Source organism: Fomitopsis serialis (assembly GCF_022376445.1).
Source record: "Fomitopsis serialis strain Sig1Antser10 chromosome Unknown B0H18scaffold_18, whole genome shotgun sequence".
NCBI lineage: Eukaryota > Fungi > Basidiomycota > Agaricomycetes > Polyporales > Fomitopsidaceae > Fomitopsis > Fomitopsis serialis.
The window spans coordinates 148,367-165,234 of record NW_025954978.1 but is presented as its reverse complement, the minus strand read 5'-3'; the positions used below and the strand labels follow the sequence as shown (position 1 = coordinate 165,234).

General features: G+C 55.5%; 5 protein-coding genes across 5 annotated transcripts; 4 read left to right on the top strand and 1 right to left on the bottom strand.

Annotated features, from left to right (window-relative positions):
• Nucleotides 1-674: 674 nt before the first annotated feature.
• B0H18DRAFT_994941 (general substrate transporter) lies at nucleotides 675-3,608 on the top strand. Its single transcript, XM_048045292.1, has 15 exons — nucleotides 675-830; nucleotides 897-958; nucleotides 1,018-1,025; nucleotides 1,084-1,117; nucleotides 1,173-1,327; nucleotides 1,382-1,508; nucleotides 1,558-1,881; nucleotides 1,937-2,224; nucleotides 2,282-2,371; nucleotides 2,435-2,488; nucleotides 2,544-2,614; nucleotides 2,671-2,756; nucleotides 2,841-2,918; nucleotides 2,985-3,023; nucleotides 3,089-3,608. The coding sequence occupies exons 1-15, from the start codon at nucleotides 765-767 to the stop codon at nucleotides 3,275-3,277; spliced, it is 1,671 nt and encodes a 556-aa protein (XP_047895732.1). The 5' UTR covers nucleotides 675-764; the 3' UTR covers nucleotides 3,278-3,608.
• Nucleotides 3,609-4,209: 601 nt separating this feature from the next.
• On the top strand, nucleotides 4,210-9,207 carry B0H18DRAFT_953310 (P-loop containing nucleoside triphosphate hydrolase protein; the record flags this gene model as incomplete). Its single annotated transcript, XM_048042182.1, has 21 exons — nucleotides 4,210-4,255; nucleotides 4,306-4,494; nucleotides 4,562-4,618; nucleotides 4,747-5,074; nucleotides 5,127-5,218; nucleotides 5,302-5,352; nucleotides 5,424-5,513; nucleotides 5,853-5,923; nucleotides 5,988-6,089; nucleotides 6,168-6,332; nucleotides 6,401-6,654; nucleotides 6,777-6,858; nucleotides 6,954-6,986; nucleotides 7,200-7,301; nucleotides 7,545-7,626; nucleotides 7,676-8,073; nucleotides 8,163-8,226; nucleotides 8,673-8,736; nucleotides 8,809-8,993; nucleotides 9,020-9,074; nucleotides 9,132-9,207. The coding sequence occupies 21 exons, from the start codon at nucleotides 4,210-4,212 to the stop codon at nucleotides 9,205-9,207; spliced, it is 2,586 nt and encodes an 861-aa protein (XP_047895731.1).
• Nucleotides 9,168-9,746, top strand: B0H18DRAFT_159776 (uncharacterized protein). Its single transcript, XM_048036912.1, has 3 exons — nucleotides 9,168-9,408; nucleotides 9,468-9,560; nucleotides 9,618-9,746. Exons 1-3 carry the CDS (start codon nucleotides 9,223-9,225, stop codon nucleotides 9,666-9,668), a joined length of 330 nt encoding a protein of 109 aa, XP_047895730.1. The 5' UTR covers nucleotides 9,168-9,222; the 3' UTR covers nucleotides 9,669-9,746.
• A 101-nt stretch (nucleotides 9,747-9,847) lies between these two features.
• On the bottom strand, nucleotides 9,848-13,071 carry B0H18DRAFT_994922 (Metallo-dependent phosphatase-like protein). Its single transcript, XM_048045291.1, has 6 exons — nucleotides 12,527-13,071; nucleotides 12,403-12,473; nucleotides 12,294-12,354; nucleotides 11,012-11,539; nucleotides 10,557-10,955; nucleotides 9,848-10,500 (listed from the first exon to the last, which is right to left on the bottom strand). The coding sequence occupies exons 1-6, from the start codon at nucleotides 12,688-12,690 to the stop codon at nucleotides 9,990-9,992; spliced, it is 1,734 nt and encodes a 577-aa protein (XP_047895729.1). The 5' UTR covers nucleotides 12,691-13,071; the 3' UTR covers nucleotides 9,848-9,989.
• Nucleotides 13,072-13,662: 591 nt separating this feature from the next.
• B0H18DRAFT_953308 (uncharacterized protein) lies at nucleotides 13,663-14,925 on the top strand (the record flags this gene model as incomplete). The annotated part of the gene is made up of 3 exons (XM_048042181.1): nucleotides 13,663-13,682; nucleotides 13,741-13,852; nucleotides 13,906-14,925. 3 exons carry the CDS (start codon nucleotides 13,663-13,665, stop codon nucleotides 14,923-14,925), a joined length of 1,152 nt encoding a protein of 383 aa, XP_047895728.1.
• Nucleotides 14,926-16,868: the final 1,943 nt, after the last annotated feature.

The window sequence follows — 16,868 nt, the reverse complement described above, 5'->3', positions numbered from 1 at the left end:
GAAGCTTCGAAGGAGCGAACCTGTTCGCTTGCTGCCTCCGGCGCTGAGACGAATGCATAGGGCCCTTGGACTGCCGCCTTCCCTGGATCTTTCTGCCTACGAGTGTGCACCGGGTGCCGAAGATCCGAAATACGTCCGCTGCAACGCATGCTGAAGCATATACGCGCTGGATTATCGCGCAACGCTTCACCGCCTCCCCTGCGTGTCACCGGAGTGAGCTCAACATACATAAGTGAGGTTGGGAACGAGTGGGGGGAAATGAAGTGATCGACGAAGTGAAGCGAACACATAGCATACTCAATATAATACGCCAAGGAGAACCTGTTGAAGCATTGCAGAGTGATCGGGTGGGCGAGTCCGGCTTTTGCGCAGTGGCGACCCGGAACTGCAAGGAAGCCTCCAAGGTTCGACCCCGGGCCGTCGGGGCACGGAATGCGGGGACGTGGGAGGGACCGAACGAGCCTCATTGGCCAGATACCCGGAGAAACCATGAGACGCCTGGGACGCCCCGCTTCCCCGGTCGACCTGGAGGAGGGGTTGATCATTGTTGATCGCGCCTGATCAGTTTAGTATGATGGCCTGCCCTGGAGGTTCTCCGTGTGACCTTGGCACCGTCCCGAGTACGGACTGGCCTGCACGTCACCTCATGCGCCCGGAGAAAATACATAAGAAGGCGGAACCATCGTGGGTGTTTCGACGAGTCCGTCTGACCTCCCTAAGCCCTCAACGAAAGTCTCTGCTCAGGCTGTCCAAGCTAATTCATCATGGCTGGTGGCGCTGTCGTAGCATCAAGTAGTCGTCGCAGAACGCTGGCTGGGCAGTCAGGTTTTGTGAGTGCATATTCATATTCCTAGACATGATTACTAGCCTCTGAGCGACGAGACGCATTCTCGTAGGCGGGGCTGGTACATAACCGCAAGGTCTTCGCAATTGCAGTCTTCGCGTCTCTGGGTGGTATGTCAGTATACTTGACGCATATTTCATCACTAGACACGTACTAACGCGTTGCATACCTAGGCTTTATGGTAAGTTCGCCTGACATGTAGAACGCCGCCGAGAGAGTGAACCATGCTACCTGAATAGGATACAACCAGGGTGTCTTCTCAAGTGTACTCACGTATGTGGTAGTCTGCCCCTGCTCGTGCCTATTAGTACTGACGGCCTCGTGACAGCATGTATAACTTCGACCAACGTATGGGAACTGCCGTCACGAATACCGACACCAAGGGTTGGCTCGTTTCGGTGCTTGAGCTTGGCGCCTGGTTCGGTGTGCTCTGCACCGGCTACCTCGCTGACAGGCTCTCGCGGAAATACTCCATCGTTCTCGGTCAGTTCTCCGCCGTCTTAGAAATTAGAACGATAGCTTACCTCCGCTCTGTAGCTGTTGTGGTCTTCTGCATTGGCGTTATCGTTCAGGTCACTGCGTTCCACCCCTCATCCATATTTGCAGGCCGGTTGATTACCGGTCTGGGTGTTGGTTCGCTGAGTATGGCTGTTCCGCTTTACAAGTAAGTTACTACCGTCATCTTGAACCCAGCCTACTCACCTGCCAAACAGTGCCGAGCTCGCACCACCAGAAGTTCGTGGTAGTTTGGTCGCGCTCCAGCAACTCGCGATCACCTTCGGGATCATGGTCTCCTTTTGGATCGACTACGGCACCAACTACATCGGTGGGACAGGCGTGACGCAATCTGAGGCTGCATGGCGCGTCCCTCTCGCGCTCCAGCTGATACCCGCGCTCGTCCTCGGTGTCGGTATCCTCTTCATGCCCTTCTCGCCGCGTTGGCTCATGAACAACGGCCGCGAGGAGGAGGCGCTCATGGTCCTCAGCCGTGCGAGGAGTCTTCCGCCAAACTCAGAGGTCGTCCAGATTGAATTCCTGTGCGTTCTTCCCTATAATAAAAGACCACCCGCGCTTACAGACGCGTTCTCTTAGCGAGATCAAGGCTCAGTGCATCTTTGAAAAGGAGATATCTGAGATTCAGTTCCCTCAGTACCAGGATGGGTCCTTCAAGTCGAACTTCAAGCTTGGCCTGCACAGCTACTGGAGTCTGTTCCGGACGCCCGCCCTCCTGCGACGTGTGATGATCGGCAGCCTGACCATGTTCTTCCAACAATGGACGGGTGTCAACGCGATCCTCTACTACGCACCGACTATCTTCCACAACCTTGGCCAGACGGGTAACACGGTGTCACTCCTTGCAACAGGAGTCGTGGGTATTGTGTGAGTGTTCTGCTTATGTGAATTATACGCTGGAGAAACTGACCTACCTATGGATAGGATGTGGCTTGCGACTATCCCTGCGGTGCTCTGGGTTGACAAGATCGGCCGAAAGCCAGTCCTGATATCTGGCGCGCTTCTCATGGCTGCGTGAGTTGTCATTCGCACGGTACATTGTCAACATCACTTACCAAAGCGGCCCGTACTACAAAGCTGTCATCTCATTGTTGCGGTCCTCACAGGTCTCTACCAACATTCATGGGCTGAGTATGTCTTCTCGCCTAGTAACCAAAACACGCTATTGACGATAAACTACTCACAGGCACAAGGCAGCTGGTTGGGCCGCGAGCGCCATGATTTGGGTGTTCGCTGCTGGGTTCGGCTACAGCTGGGGTGAGTAACACCATTGCAAGATGAGCTGCGACTTGCTGATACATCTTGTCTCTCAGGCCCTTGTTCATGGATCGTCGTCGCTGAGATCTGGCCACTCTCAGTGCGTGGCAAGGGTATGTCGATAGCCTCGTCCTCGAACTGGGTACGTCTGCCACGCTCGTGCTCTCCCGCGCTCTTGCCGGGGTTGGTACAGGCGCTGACCGTGTGCTTCCTTTTCCCCTGCTAGATGAACAACTTCATCGTGGGCCAAGTCACACCGACGATGATGCAGAACATCACCTTTGGCACGTTCGTGTTCTTCGGGGTAAGCTATCTTCGTCCCGTAGGTAATCTGAAGTCGGGCGTCGCTGACGATGTTCTATAACCTTAGTCGTTCTCGTTCCTCGGTGCCCTATTCATTGCGTTTATGGTTCGTACGAGCTTCGCCGTTGCCCATACACTCATTACTGATGCCGGTCGCTCTGTGCCTTGCAGGTGCCAGAGACAAAGGGTCTCACACTCGAAGAGATGGACGATGTCTTCGGCTCAGAAGGTCTCGCCGCCGCGGATACAGAGCGACAGCTCGCGATCGAGAAGCGTCTCGGCCTCGACCAATACGCCTACACGAGCTCGGACGCGGACAGCTCGGAGAAGCAGGAAATCCATATGAACGCCAAGGTGTAGGCGCTGCCAACGATCTGCTACGATGCGGCGCTGTCTGTTGGCGCCATGTAATGACACTGTGTTCTATTATGAGTGACGATTCGGCGTTGACTGGCATGTACCCACTACTGTATAACAGGTTCTGCATTGTTTGTCCGCATGCTCTTCCTTGCTGTCTGTCGCACGGCTTGCATCGTGCATGCTTTTGATGCTGCTGTTCAACAGCAAATAATGTGGTACGACTCGGAGATGAAGATATATATGCAGATGAATGAACATGAGTATGCCGCCCAGAGTATCATAATGGTGTCCGAGACCGAGGCGATGCACGGGTTCGCTTTACGAATTTATGGCGGAGGAAGAAAGGAAAGCGAAGGAAGGCGTCGACCCTATGGGCGTCAAAAGATTCGGTTGAGCCAGTAACACGATCACGTGTTTCGCGCGGGTCGCGTTCGGTCGTGGCCACTGCACACGCGCCTGTTTCCAACATCCATCTTCACCACATTGGCCAGTGCACGCTGCACCTGCAAAGCTATGTAAGTCCCGGTATTTTCCTAAGTACCTCTTGACTATTCACAACTATCTATCCCGATTCTGGGAGCCCATCTCACTTTCTGCCATTCGATGGCGGAGGCCTGGGAAAAGAGCATCGTCGTTGGTGCCACAGATGACAGACATCAAGCACTAACTCTGGTTATGCTCTCATCACGCATATGCATATAATTTGACTTGTACTACACTACATGGATGCTGCGGAGCGTGTCTTGCACCCACGATCCTGCAGCGAGGCAGGGGCTGAAAGGCATGATGCCGGTGGCCGACCTATCCCCTTACAACCCATGTGTTGATGGATTGCTTTATGTGAACTGATGTTGACGCGAATAGCAACGATACCTTGGCATTGGAGAACCCAGTTCGCAGTGGCAAGAATCTTCTCTCAACGCCTGAGCACAATGTCGCAGGCGTACTTCCGAGACCTCAACCCCGCACAAGTCCAAGGTCTGCATACAAGTAGCCCCTACGAGAGGCTTTGAATGACCTTTGAATAGCCGTTCAACACCCTCCGGACGTCCCACTACAAATCCTCGCCGGTCCCGGGAGCGGGAAGACCAGGGTCCTCACCGCCCGGATTGCCCATCTTATCTTCCACCACCACGTCGCGCCACAAGCTATATGCGCGGTTACATTTACGAATAAGGCCGCGAACGAGATGCGGGCGCGGCTAGACGTGCTTGTTGGTGTGCATGACACATCCCGTATTCGGATGGGCACCTTTCACGCACTCTGTGCATCGTTCCTCCGTAGGCACGGACGAATGGTCGGCCTGGAAACCAATTTTACGATATGCGATGCGGATGAGAGGTAGGTGCCCCGACCTACCTTGTCAGACTTGCTGACCTTTCCTCCAGTAAGAAACTCATCAAGAACCTGCTGGAAGAGCACTCCAGCACCTCAAGGATAAGAACATCTTTTGACCGAAGGGACGCTAGGATCGATGATCGCGAAAGCCAAGGCGCGTGGTCAAACAGCAGACGATGTCAAGTCCATATACCTCCGCAACAAAGCCAAGGGCAGTCGAAGGCGCACACGAGTACCACCGGACGACGACAGTGATGGCGACCCCGACGAAGGGGAAAACCAGACATTGCAAGATGCCAATATCATGGCGGTTGTCGCAGACGTCTACACAAAGTATGAGCATACACTCAGGCAAAGCAATAGCCTTGACTTCGATGATCTACTCCTTTTCGGTGTGCGGCTCTTCGCGCGGCATCCCGCTGTCGGCGACTGGTGTCAACATGTATTAGTGGATGAGTTGTGAGTGACACAATGTGGTTTGGTCTGGTACGGGTGCTGACGCCGGCAAAAGTCAGGACACAAACACCATACAATACAAGCTCATGAGACGGATCGCTGCGGCGAGTGGATGCGTGACGATTGTGGGTGACCCTGACCAGTCAAGTGCGTCCTCCCTTTGACACTTGTGTCCTCGACCTATCGTGATATTGATATGTCCCTGCTACCCTCGTCACTGTTCGTTGCAGTTTACGGCTGGCGCTCTGCGGAAGTGAAGAACTTTATGAAGATGCAGCGAGGTACGCACAATCGCCTCGATGATCATAACAATGGCAGCCATTTGTTGCTTACCACGGTGCATGATCGGCAGACTTCCCGAAGACGCAACAAATTCTCCTCGAGCAGAACTATCGCTCAACAGCGTCCATTCTTAGTGCCAGTATGGCGATCGTGAGTCAAGGTATGTACAGCCCGTGTGTCATAAAGTCCAGGGCGTTGACTCAGTGAAAACGCGTGACACTTCAGACAAGAAGCGTGTTGCAAAGACACTACACGCCGCACATCCCGCAGGCACTCCCCCGATGCTGAAGTTGTACTTGAACGAGTACGAAGAGGCGGCATTCATTGCGACGGAGATCAAACGCTTAGTCGCAGCGACTGGAGGCATGCTACAATGGGGCGACTTCGTAGTGCTCTGTGAGTAACAGTCAAGTCTAGTGAACTATTTTGTGCTTATTGCCCCTATCCTGGCCGGTTTGGACGCCGAAAGTGCGATTCAGTGCTCTATCCCGGCTGATAGAGAGCGCACTGCAGAAGGAAGGCATCCCTAACAGGGTCCTGGGTGGACACAAGTTCTTCGAACGGCTCGAGGTTCGTACAGTTGACACTCCAGGCTTACTCCCACTCATTCCATTGCTGACCTTACGGTTCATAGGTCAAAGACTTGCTGGCATATCTGCAACTCATCGACAACCCACACTTTGTACCCGCTTTTGCCAGAGTCATCAACGTCCCTGCGCGAGGGATCGGCGAGAAGGTCAGCACCCTCCATGAGCTGAAGAGACCGATTCCTCCAGTTTCTAGCTACCACGAAGGCTTATACCTCTGCATACAGACAATCGCCGAGATTCTGGCTACCGCACAGCCCCTCAAGCTGTCGCCTTTGGAGGTGGTGATGCGCATATATGATGGTACACTCCCGGACATCAAGCCAAGTGTCAAGCGCAAGCTCGCGTCGTTCGTCCCTCCTGTCAGGATGTTGCAGAAACTAGCACAAGCGGTCTGTCATCCACTCACGCAGCTGGTTAGGCGAAGTGGATCCCTGATACGTCTCAATTTACACTGCAGAGGACACTTCCATCTGATCTCATCCGCAACCTAATCGAAGGTATCGAATACGAGGCATACCTACGCAAGATGCAAAAGGACTGGGACAGTCGATGGGAGAACGTACAGGAACTCATCAACTTTGCGAGTGAAGTTGAGACGAAGTTGGGGGATGGTGAGGCAGCGGCTGACCTGAGGAGCAACCATGGGATGACGAGTGGGACGTGCTCGAGGAATTCGATCGGGATCAGTTGGACGACGAGGGGTTCGTGGAGGTCAGTCCCGATGCGGTTCCCAAGGATAAGGGCAAGGGAAGAGCTGGGGAAGGTAGATCGGAGAAGTTGGTTCACCGTATCTTCGGCTTTAGAGACTACGTCTGACTGCGACATATTGACAGGGATACGCCACTGCGACTGTTTTTGCAGGCATCCATGCTTTCAACAGATATGACGGCGGATAACAAGGACGACGGCAAGGGGGTATGGATGCTCTGGCTGGTCCCGCGCTGAATCTGTTCCACTGACGTCGGCCGAATTGTAGAAAGTGACTCTTACCACTTGTCATGCTGCGAAAGGCCTCGAATGGCCTGTCGTGTTTGTTCCTGCAGGTCCGTCCGGTCGTGTCAACTCTCCTTGGGAGAGAAAAGGCGCTGATATGCCGTCTTGTGTCTGTAGTGGAGAGGGGGACGTTCCCATCTCATCGAGCTGAAGATATTGACGAAGAGAGGTGAAAAAGTCTATTCTCAGAGATCCGCTTGTGAACATCTCTCACCGTCTCACGCCCCAGACGGCTACTATACGTTGCCTGCACACGGGCACAGGCTCTCCTCTATCTGACGCATGCGAATTCACGCATGTTTGCGGGAGAGGCCAAGAAGAAGGATATGTCGGATTTCGTCTCCGCCGCTCTCTGGGCCAACCAGGTATGTGCTTCTCTTGTACCAGCTCGCACGCTGGCTTAGCAGCTGACCTTCCGCAGAGTTGTTTCGCAAGAGAGCCACCGAATTTGTCTGCAGACGACCGTGTGCTAATCGCTCAGCTCCTCGGAAGGAATGTACCGGACGAATCAGACGTTGCCCGTAGAATGGCTCAGTAGTATGTGAAGATGTCGTACACAAACGGTGAATGTGCTGACCAGTTTCTAGTGACAGTAAACAAGTGCACAGGTTTGGAATGCCTCGCACGGATTCCCGAATCGTCCTGCGGCCCACCCACCACCAGGATCGAACATTCCAGCACCTTTCCAAGGTAAGTTTCAACACCCAAATGATCTCGAACGTTGCCAAGATTTCTGCAGGTCCTGTGCAGTTCTCGTCGGCGAGAACTGCACTATCCGACAAGCCCCTCTCCTCCGGAGGACTGTCCACGCCTAAAGCGCTCCCATTACCACCGCTTTCGCCAATACGCAACACAGTCGTGAACACGGCATACAACCACCTGCCTACCGCCCCGCGACATCCTGTGGTGCCGGAGAAAGCCAAGAGAGCTTCGGATACAACAAGCCAGCATGCAAACCATCGCCCGACTGTCGTGAAGCCGTCTCTCACCAAGTCACCCCTTCACGCAAAACCGGTGCCGACAGAAACGTCTCAGTCGGCTTCACCTCCCCAGTCCTTACCTGCCACTCTTCCATCCAGTGGTTCGGATGAATATCGATCTTCCACCGTCAAGCCCGCCGCGGCAAGAGGCGCTTGGGTATGGGCAGGATGGCAGGAGGATATGCTAACAAGAAGTTCAAGACCCCGGGCGGCGGTGATGACTTATGAAGCGACTGCGTTCACCAGCCTTGGCGGATGTGTTGTGGAATCTTGCCGGTGCATCTAACTTATCTGCTGTCTGTGCTCTGTTGTAAGTTGTACGTGATAGACCAATCGAATGTGTGGATTGCTGAATCGCGCTGTAAAGCCGGCGCTTGCCAGCCGCGTGCTGTCCTCGAGGCTCACGGCGCGCTGTCGGAGCATATGCGAGTTAGCACCGCCAGATACGACAAAGCCGAATGAGATATTGGCTGCCCTCGCATCGTGCGAGCACGCGAAGTGGCAAGCGCGTTGGAGATGCGGCGATTTGTATGCCTCAACCACTGGGAGCCGGTTCGAGCATCGAGGCGGCCACAGTATCGATATCATGATCCCAAGGCTCAGATGCTCAAACAAGGCAGCAGAAGGGACATACACATGTAATCGGACGGCAGGAGTGCACGAACAACACGCGGCTGATGGATATATAATCTCCACGTCACAGCTGTGCCTACACTACCCCGAGTCCACGCGCTGAAGCTGAACGCACCCGAACAGTTTTTACCGCCGCCACGACCCAACCAGCTGGCATGCCATCGCCGATCAAGTCGAAGAAGGCAAGGTACTCCTTAGATACCGTTGACAGACTCTTCGAAACTGCTTTCGCGACCGCGACGCGAGTTTCTTTGCCCAGACCAAGCAAGTCGAAGATGGAGGAGGCGAAGGCGGCCGAGCAAGAGCCTCCACCCGCCTCACCGACTGCAGTCGGCTCACTCTACACTGCTCCGATGGCGCCCGAAGACGACACGCCCGACTCGTTGTGGGAAGAAGTGAGGCGCCTCAAAGAGAAGAGTCTCGCCAAGTCTCCGCCCAAGTCAGGTCAATTGAGCAGGCGCTCTCGTCAGGCTATGCGAAGGCCGCTCAAACCCCCGAGAAGAAACTGACGAAACGTACCTCTAGGTGCGCTCGCACTCGTGTCTAGTTAGCGACATCGTGTTAAGAGTATATCGTGTACAGTCCTACCTTCAAGGAGTCGCCAGATGGTCTGACGGTGATTCTCGAGGCGTCTCATGCACGTACCAGCTGGAAGTGAATGCCTGTCCCTTAGATGACCGCGACGTTCGAGATCCCAGGGGTGCAGAAACAGGACATGCATGTCAGCTTTCGGTCTAGACATATCATCGTCACCTGGAGAATGAGGAATGTCAGAGAGAGCATGGAAGACGGCGTCCTTGTGCGCGACAGACAAGAAATAAAGCACACACAATTCATCCCCTTGCCAGAAGGGACCAAAGTGAGCCGCCACCGCATTGTGCTTGGATTTGACAGGGTGGTCGCTGACGATGGATTCAGTTCGAGGATGTCAGCGCCTCTCAGGATGGCCGACGGCTCGTCTTGACGTATCCCAATTCGCGCTATCTACCTGTGTCTCCCCGTTCTCCTCGAGTAAGTCTGGCCCGTATCTGTACAGTCAAGCTGCTCATCAGTAAATCTGCATGTTAGACTGCGCTTTCGGGGCGACAGAATTCCACACATGCTCACCGATTGAAGTAGAACTTGAACAGGAGTCATAGGAGAAGAGTAGGACTCGGAGGACGGGATGCCGGGGTGCATGTATGAGTAAGACGCACGCATGAAATCACTTGAGAACGTAAAGGAGCCTGCACAGCTGGACAGATGTCGCTGAAGCGGCAGAGAAACCAATGAACTGGGCGCGTTTACACGCCGAATCATTAAGTCATTGCGATTATGCTGCTTGTACGTTGAATCCGAACTATTCGCTGCTAATGTATGCCGTCCGTCCATCTGCTGAATGCGCTAAATAACCCAAGAAAGTGATCACCACCATACCTCATTTGCGACTAGCGGTGGTAACTAGAGCAGGTCGCCCATGTCGGGACACCGCACGCTCACGAGCTGCGCGTCGATGCCCGCGTCGTCACCGAACTGGACCTTCTTCGCCTTCGTCTTCCACCTCTTATGTGGCAGGTCCGGCTCCTCGCGGAGTAGGAGGACGTCCGAATTGCGCAATGGAGGGGTATCGAAATCATCCTCGTCTTCGTCTCCGTGACCCAGCAAGGACAGAGCGGTGCTACCGTTCGAACGCTGCAAGACGAGTGACGTCAACCTCCGTCCATACACGCACCCCGTATCAATGCCCATGCTCCACCGCTTGACGTCCAGCGAGCGGGTGGCTGCGTGACCGTATACGACGGTGGCGGGTTCGCAGGGCAAGGCCTCTGCTTCGGGGTCACTCCCTCTGAGGCTGCGAATGCTACGAGGATGCGGGGGCGACGCGTCGGAGGGAAGGGCGCTGTCGAAGCCGTTGCACAGGCCCATCTGCTCGTTCCAGACTTTGCTCCAGGGCGTGCCCTTGTTGTTGTCCCTGGTCATACGTAGTCAGCCCGAAGAGCCATGCCCGTTAGGCTAGTGAAGGCATACCGGGTGACCTTTCTCTTTTTCTTCCGGATGCCCCGCATGTTCAAGAGCACCCATGGGTCGCGGTTTCCGGGGATGTCCTTCAAAAGCGCGCGCTCTTGCAAGGTGCGGAGCTGCTCTTGCGTGTCGTTCTTCTTTTTTAAAGCATCCTCCACCAGAGCGGACGCAAGTGCACTTTGAGACACAGAGGACGACGTGCCGACCGCATAATGCCCCTCGTCCGGTCCGGTCACAGTGTGCGTCAGCCTCGGCGGGTGCGCGAGCGGCTGGTGCCTGTCCGTCAAGGGGCGCTTCGGATCATAGGGCAGGATGCCCGCATGGACGACAAAGAAATGCTCCGAGGGTACGTGCAGCACCAACGGCAGCGAATACAGACACGCCTTCTGCACCGGCGTCATCTCCCTGTAACCCAACACCCATCAGTCGCACCTCTACGACATGCGTCCAACACAACGCACCTCGCCAGCCAGTAATGGTCGTCGAAGATCGGCCAGTCCTTGTTCTGGTGGCCCTTGCCCGGCCGGGGCACCCTGCGCCACCATTCTTCCCGCCACGTCCCGACGGCGCGCTTCCGTGCGACGTCCGCCCACTCCTCCGGGTCCGCCGAGCCCTTCGGGTCGCGCCGCACGTCGCGCTGCCACTCCCGCTCGATCAGCTCCAGGAACTGGCGGCCTGTCTTCACCGGGCGCCCCGGGTGCGCATCGGGGTGTAAGTCAAGCTCCGCGCCCACCTCGGTGAAGGCGGGCGCTGAAGGGATGGATAGCTGCAGCGGCTCGAACCAGTCGCGCCACGCGCGCCATTGGACGATGGTCTGGTCGTGATTCCCGCGCACGGCGTAGAGGGGCCCGGGCGCCTCCCCGCATTTGTGCTGAGTGATGAAGTCGAGGATGGCGAGAGAGCCGGAGAGCGTGGTCTTTGCCATCGTGTCACCGGCGAGGATGATCGTGTCTGATGCAGGGTCGTAAGATGTCGCCGAGAGCAGGTTGCTGGGAAAACGTCAGCGTCACGACATGACAATGTGGAACGGATGAGTCGGACAAAACTGCTGTCGGAAGTCTGTCTAAGCGAGCTACATAGTCGCTGCACGGGCAACCTGCGCAACGAGCGACCGACTGATATGAGTAGTAACGGCAAACGTCCGTACTTGGGCTAAACATACTCCTGAATTGTGGAGGCGGAGCACTGCATGCGCTAGAAGAGGGTAAGGTTTGGCCCTCTGCAGGGAACCCTCGTTACGGAGAGCAAAATGTCATGCAAAGCGCGTTCACGAATCTCATGCGTTTCGTAATCCGGCGGTGTCGGTCATGACAGCAAGGGTACGCAATGCCCCCCTGCGCATGGTTCACACCCACGGTGCATATGTGAGGCGTAGACATACCCAGCGTGGAGTTGTGCCAGCTTATGGTAGCGGGACCAACTGTATGGTGTTCACGAGATTGTAGAGTCCGCGCGTCTACGACACGCGCCGGCATGTGTGCGTCCCCACATCCGCGGGTAAGCAACCCCATGTGCGGGTCTCAACTCTAGGCGCAAGCTGACTATTGCTGGTCAACCTGGCCTGGGATATGCTCCGGGATGGATCGATGGAAAGGGAGTCGTGGTCGAGTGCCGCATACACCAATCACGACGAGCGCATTGGAAAACATGAGGCACATGACCACAACGAGGAGTCGCAATCCTCCGGGAAGCGTGCCATAACGCGAACAGAAGCCAGGATGATTTGGTAGGGAGGGAACGTACTGGAGGGACTTGTTCATTCCGTGGAGATCCCCGATTAGCAGTACCCGTCGGCTCGGGTCATCTGTGCGACTGTCAGCGGGCAGGCTCCACGAAGCTGCAGACGACTCACTGAGGCCCAGCTCCCCCTCAGAAAGTGTGTACACCTGGGTGACCTTGTTGAAGTCCGGAAAGTCTATCCCCCTCGTTCAGCGCGACCATATGCGTCTGTGGACGAAAGAAGGCTGACCATAGACAGGCTTTTCTTGTGGATAAAATCTGGGAGATGGCCCGACGACAAGAAGTCGAACCTCATTGCGAGCCCGACCAGGAATATCGAGGAAAGGGCTAGAGCAGCCACTGGATATGCTCGTCGTTGCCAATGACTTGCGCCATCGCGTGGCCGCTTTGACGAGGACATCGTGAGTCGTTACCTGCACGTTGCAGAGGCAATTTCTGTGGGCAGATGGGAGGAGAGGACAAGTTGGTCGGCGTCAGGCTGCATGCCACACCACCGTCTGGGACGAAAGCAGAGCTCCGCATCGGCACTAGCGGTGCCGTCACATATGTTATAATGCGACTTTATCTGATAAGATCAAGCTGCGCGCGTACCGCACCAGTGCTCGTCAACAGATCCTCTCGAGTCCGAGTCCCAGAGCGTGTGTTGGTGCTCAGGCTGTGCAGCCAGAATATACGACTATGTGAATTTACGTAAGGCAACGACTGCACTTTAGGAGAAGAGCGGACAAAAGTACAGTTCAGTCGTCTCACACCTTGAGGCAGTGGGGGAGGAGGAAGTTCCGAGAGCTCAGCGCTCAAACAGCGCCGCGCAGTGCCACACAGCATGATTCAAATATATTTCGAGCTTTTTCATGAATGGATGCCAGTGAAACTTGACCAAAAACGGGTACTCATCACGATCCCGAACTGGGTCCGGATCACAACCACTGCGGCCAGTTGCTGAGCGCTGAAGGTTGCTAGTTTGTCTCCAATGTGCCAGTGGGACTTGTCCTGAGTAGCACACACAAGCACTGGCACATCTACTGTCACGGAGTTTCTCGCGTATATCCTCAAAGCAGATCTACACCGTGCAGAGTGACTCTGTGCGACCATAGCTAGAATCTTCATAGACAACTACAGTCCCGGACCTCCCTCGAGCTCCGCGGCGGATCGAGCTAAGGTTAGTCGTGGCTAAAGCGCTAAAGCCCAAAGCCGGACCGTGGGAATCTGTGGCCAATCAAAGGCAACACTTTACTGTGGCTCACTTCTGTCATTCCAGCGTACATAGTTATGTACATAGTAGCTTGTACACTCTTCTGCACCAGGAACACCCGATAATTCGCTCCTTCCTATCACCCTATTCGAGCCTGGGACCGCGCATCCACTCTGGAGGATGGGCCAGTACTGGAGGTTGTAAGTAGCATATGCGTTCCGAGTCCTGGCAGGTTCACGGACGCGTGACTTTTGCTAGAATCAACATCGACAGGAGGCAGAGTATAAGCTTCGAATGTATGAAGCTCGGCGAGGTGATGTTTTGGCGTGATCCGGACCGACTAATCTGGTTGCTCGCCACCCCTCGCAAGGTGAGTCCACCGAGTTATACGACGTCGGAGTCGCGGACTGACAGCCCTTGCAGCCCAAGCCGTATCAGCGCTCTCTCGAACGCGGCCACAGCAAGGATCCGCGTGATCTGGGCGCGCTGAATCTTCCCTTCGACGTTTTGGATCTCATATTCGAGCATATCGCACTCGACAACATCTTAGATGCTGCCTACCTCGCGCTCACCAACTCGTTCCTCCGGGTCATCGGCGGGAAACGCATCTACGAGGGAATGTACGCCTACAGTGCGCCGTGGAGCCTGGACCGTCTCATCTGCGTCGGCGACTACCTCAGTGGCGATGACCTGCCTCCCGACATCCTAAAGGAGGACGAGGAGGAGTCGCTCAGCGGCGACTGCTCCGAGGAAGAGGACGGTGAGGACGGCGCACGCCTGTACAACGCGGCCAAGACCTGGCTCGACGACGACGTTGCGGCTAGACACTGGGATAGGAAGTTCTCATGGTCCGACACGAGAGTCCGGCTGTCCCATGCCGAGGACAGCGAGCTGAACGACTTGGTCGAGCTCGACTACTCGTGGGATGGGACGCCCGAGACCGAGTGGATCCTGTGCAACTGGACGCTCGCGCAGTACGTGCGCGCCAGCGCCGTCGCGAAGCTCACCGGCACGAGGTGTCACGGTCCCTGGGCAAACAGGTTTCTCGGCCTCGGACACGTCCTCCTCACGCAGATCTGCTGGTCGTCGGACGATTCGGTCAGCATGCGTTATGAAGGACCCATCCACCGCGGCAGCTGGGCCGGACACTACGTTGCCATCACCACTGTGGACCAATTGACGGAGAACCGCAGCTTCGCCGACAAGAAGGACTGGACGGACGTGACCGAGGTTTTGGAGATATGGCGAGCTGATAACCCTGAAACACTGGCACCGCACCTACGTTCTGAAGACTACGTCAGCGACAATACTAACACAGACGAGGAAGATCTACAAGACCAAGAGGAGAGCAAGCCGGACGACTCGGATGCAAAGCAGGTGGACTCGGACGCCGCGTTGGAAGACGCTTCAGGTGACGAGTCTCAAGAAGCCGACAAATCGTGAATCAATGAAGGATCTACCCCGACCCAATGACGACGGTCGCGAAAGCTTCGCTGTGCACTGTGCGACGTTCTGTGTAGTACAACAATATATAATGATGTGTATAGTAATGTCTATACCCTATTCCGTTTGTGTAAAGCCTGATTCAGTGTCCCCACGACGCGAATGTGATTGCAGAAGCAAATGTTTAATGTTGCAACCAACTCGATCGTTGAACACGGATAGTGAAGGGAGCGCAGAACCTATGTGCGGTGAACTGTGACTTTCACTCAGCTCAGAGACAACCAGTTGCATTCCAAATCCATTACATGATACACAACCGACATAGTCTAGAAACCGAGAATTCCAAAGATACATCGTAGTTTGAGTCCAGATTCCAGAATAGATATGAATAAAGATGAATGGACGAGTGTCGAGGCTGCTCAAACCACTCGTAAGTCAGAGCATACCTGCGATGTAGAGAAGAACGCACTTGAGGTACTGCAGACCCTCCGAATAACAAGGCCGAGGCATCGGGTATATGATCGTCTTCGCATGATACAGGTAGGTGGGGGTAGCGACGAGCTCCGCACAATGTTACTTGTGACCGCTGTCACAAGAATACGGTGTCAGTAGAGGGACACGTCAGAGATGAAGAAGACGAACCAAGTGGGTATATTCACGACGTGTACGATGCATGGGCCTGATGATGATGATGATGCATGGCTTCAGGAATCTTGATATGGGATGTCTGAACGGAGATGAAGTAGCCGTGACCAAGATGTTGTCAAAACTAAAGACGGTCAGCAATTGTGCGGATAACGACAGAGGAATACGCGTACCTGTCCAGACATGTTAAGAGATAGATGAATGCACGAACCAAGATGATTGATGAGGAACCAAAAAATGTGCGAGTGTGTCCGTTTGCTGCCCGTTGCTGCTTTATGGGCCGTTGCCCTCGCCCTCGACTGCCCCCGTCCGTCCGTATGTGGACTTCAAGGGGAAGCGAGCGCCTGTTCGAGCACCCTGGCCAGTGCCTGAAGGAGATCAGCGACTGAACACCGCTATCGCGCAGACAGCACACACACCTCTTGCTCCTCCTCTCCCAGCTCACTAAACAGCTTCAGTGACTCAGACTCAGAGATAATCTGCAGGGCGCCCGGGCGTCCCTTCGGCGTTGGAGAGGCGAGCGTGCTGGGTGCCTTAGCCCGCGCCGCCGCAACGGGCTTCCTGGGCGCGCCCGGAGCTGGCGTGCTCTTGTGCTGAGGTACAGAGGGAGGCGCCATCTGTACGTCGGTCATTGAGGTGGCTGTGGCCTGGGGGACGTAGGGGATAGTGGTGCTGGGAGTGGCCGGAGGCTGCCGGTGTGTCCAGTGGAGGGGGACGCTGGCGCCGACTGGGACGACCTCCTTGTCCGGGGTCGCCATGTCCATGTCCGTGTCGACCAGAGTGGCATCCGGATCAGGCGCAGAGCAGAGAGACGCCATTTCCACATGCACCGACTCCATCGCATCGATCGCTTCAGGCTGACCAGAGTCTTCGTCGCAGACCATCATATCGACCGAAACAGAACCAGAAACAGCACCAGAACCCTCGTTCGCCAAGAGCATTGCGAAGTCCGAGATCAAAGCTACCTGTTCATCGTGCCTCAGGGCCCTCTGAAGATGAAGGCCCCTAGCGGCGAGGTGCGCCATCATAGTAGGACCCAGAGGAGCATACGCGTTGTCGATCGCCCGTTGCAGGACGCCGAGGTCCTCACGCACGGCCTTGAGGTGGGTCTCCGCAGTAGCGAGGGTGCTCTGAGTTGAAGTGAGCTCAGCAATAGTCGCGTCCGAGTGCTTGCGCTGGATGCAGCGGAGGGCGCGTGCGTGCTTCGCATAGAGATCGACGGCCTTCGCAAGCCTGCCCTTCGTCCTCCGCCCAACGGCAGCACCGCAGATGCAGGCGGGCTGATCGAGCAGAGCTGC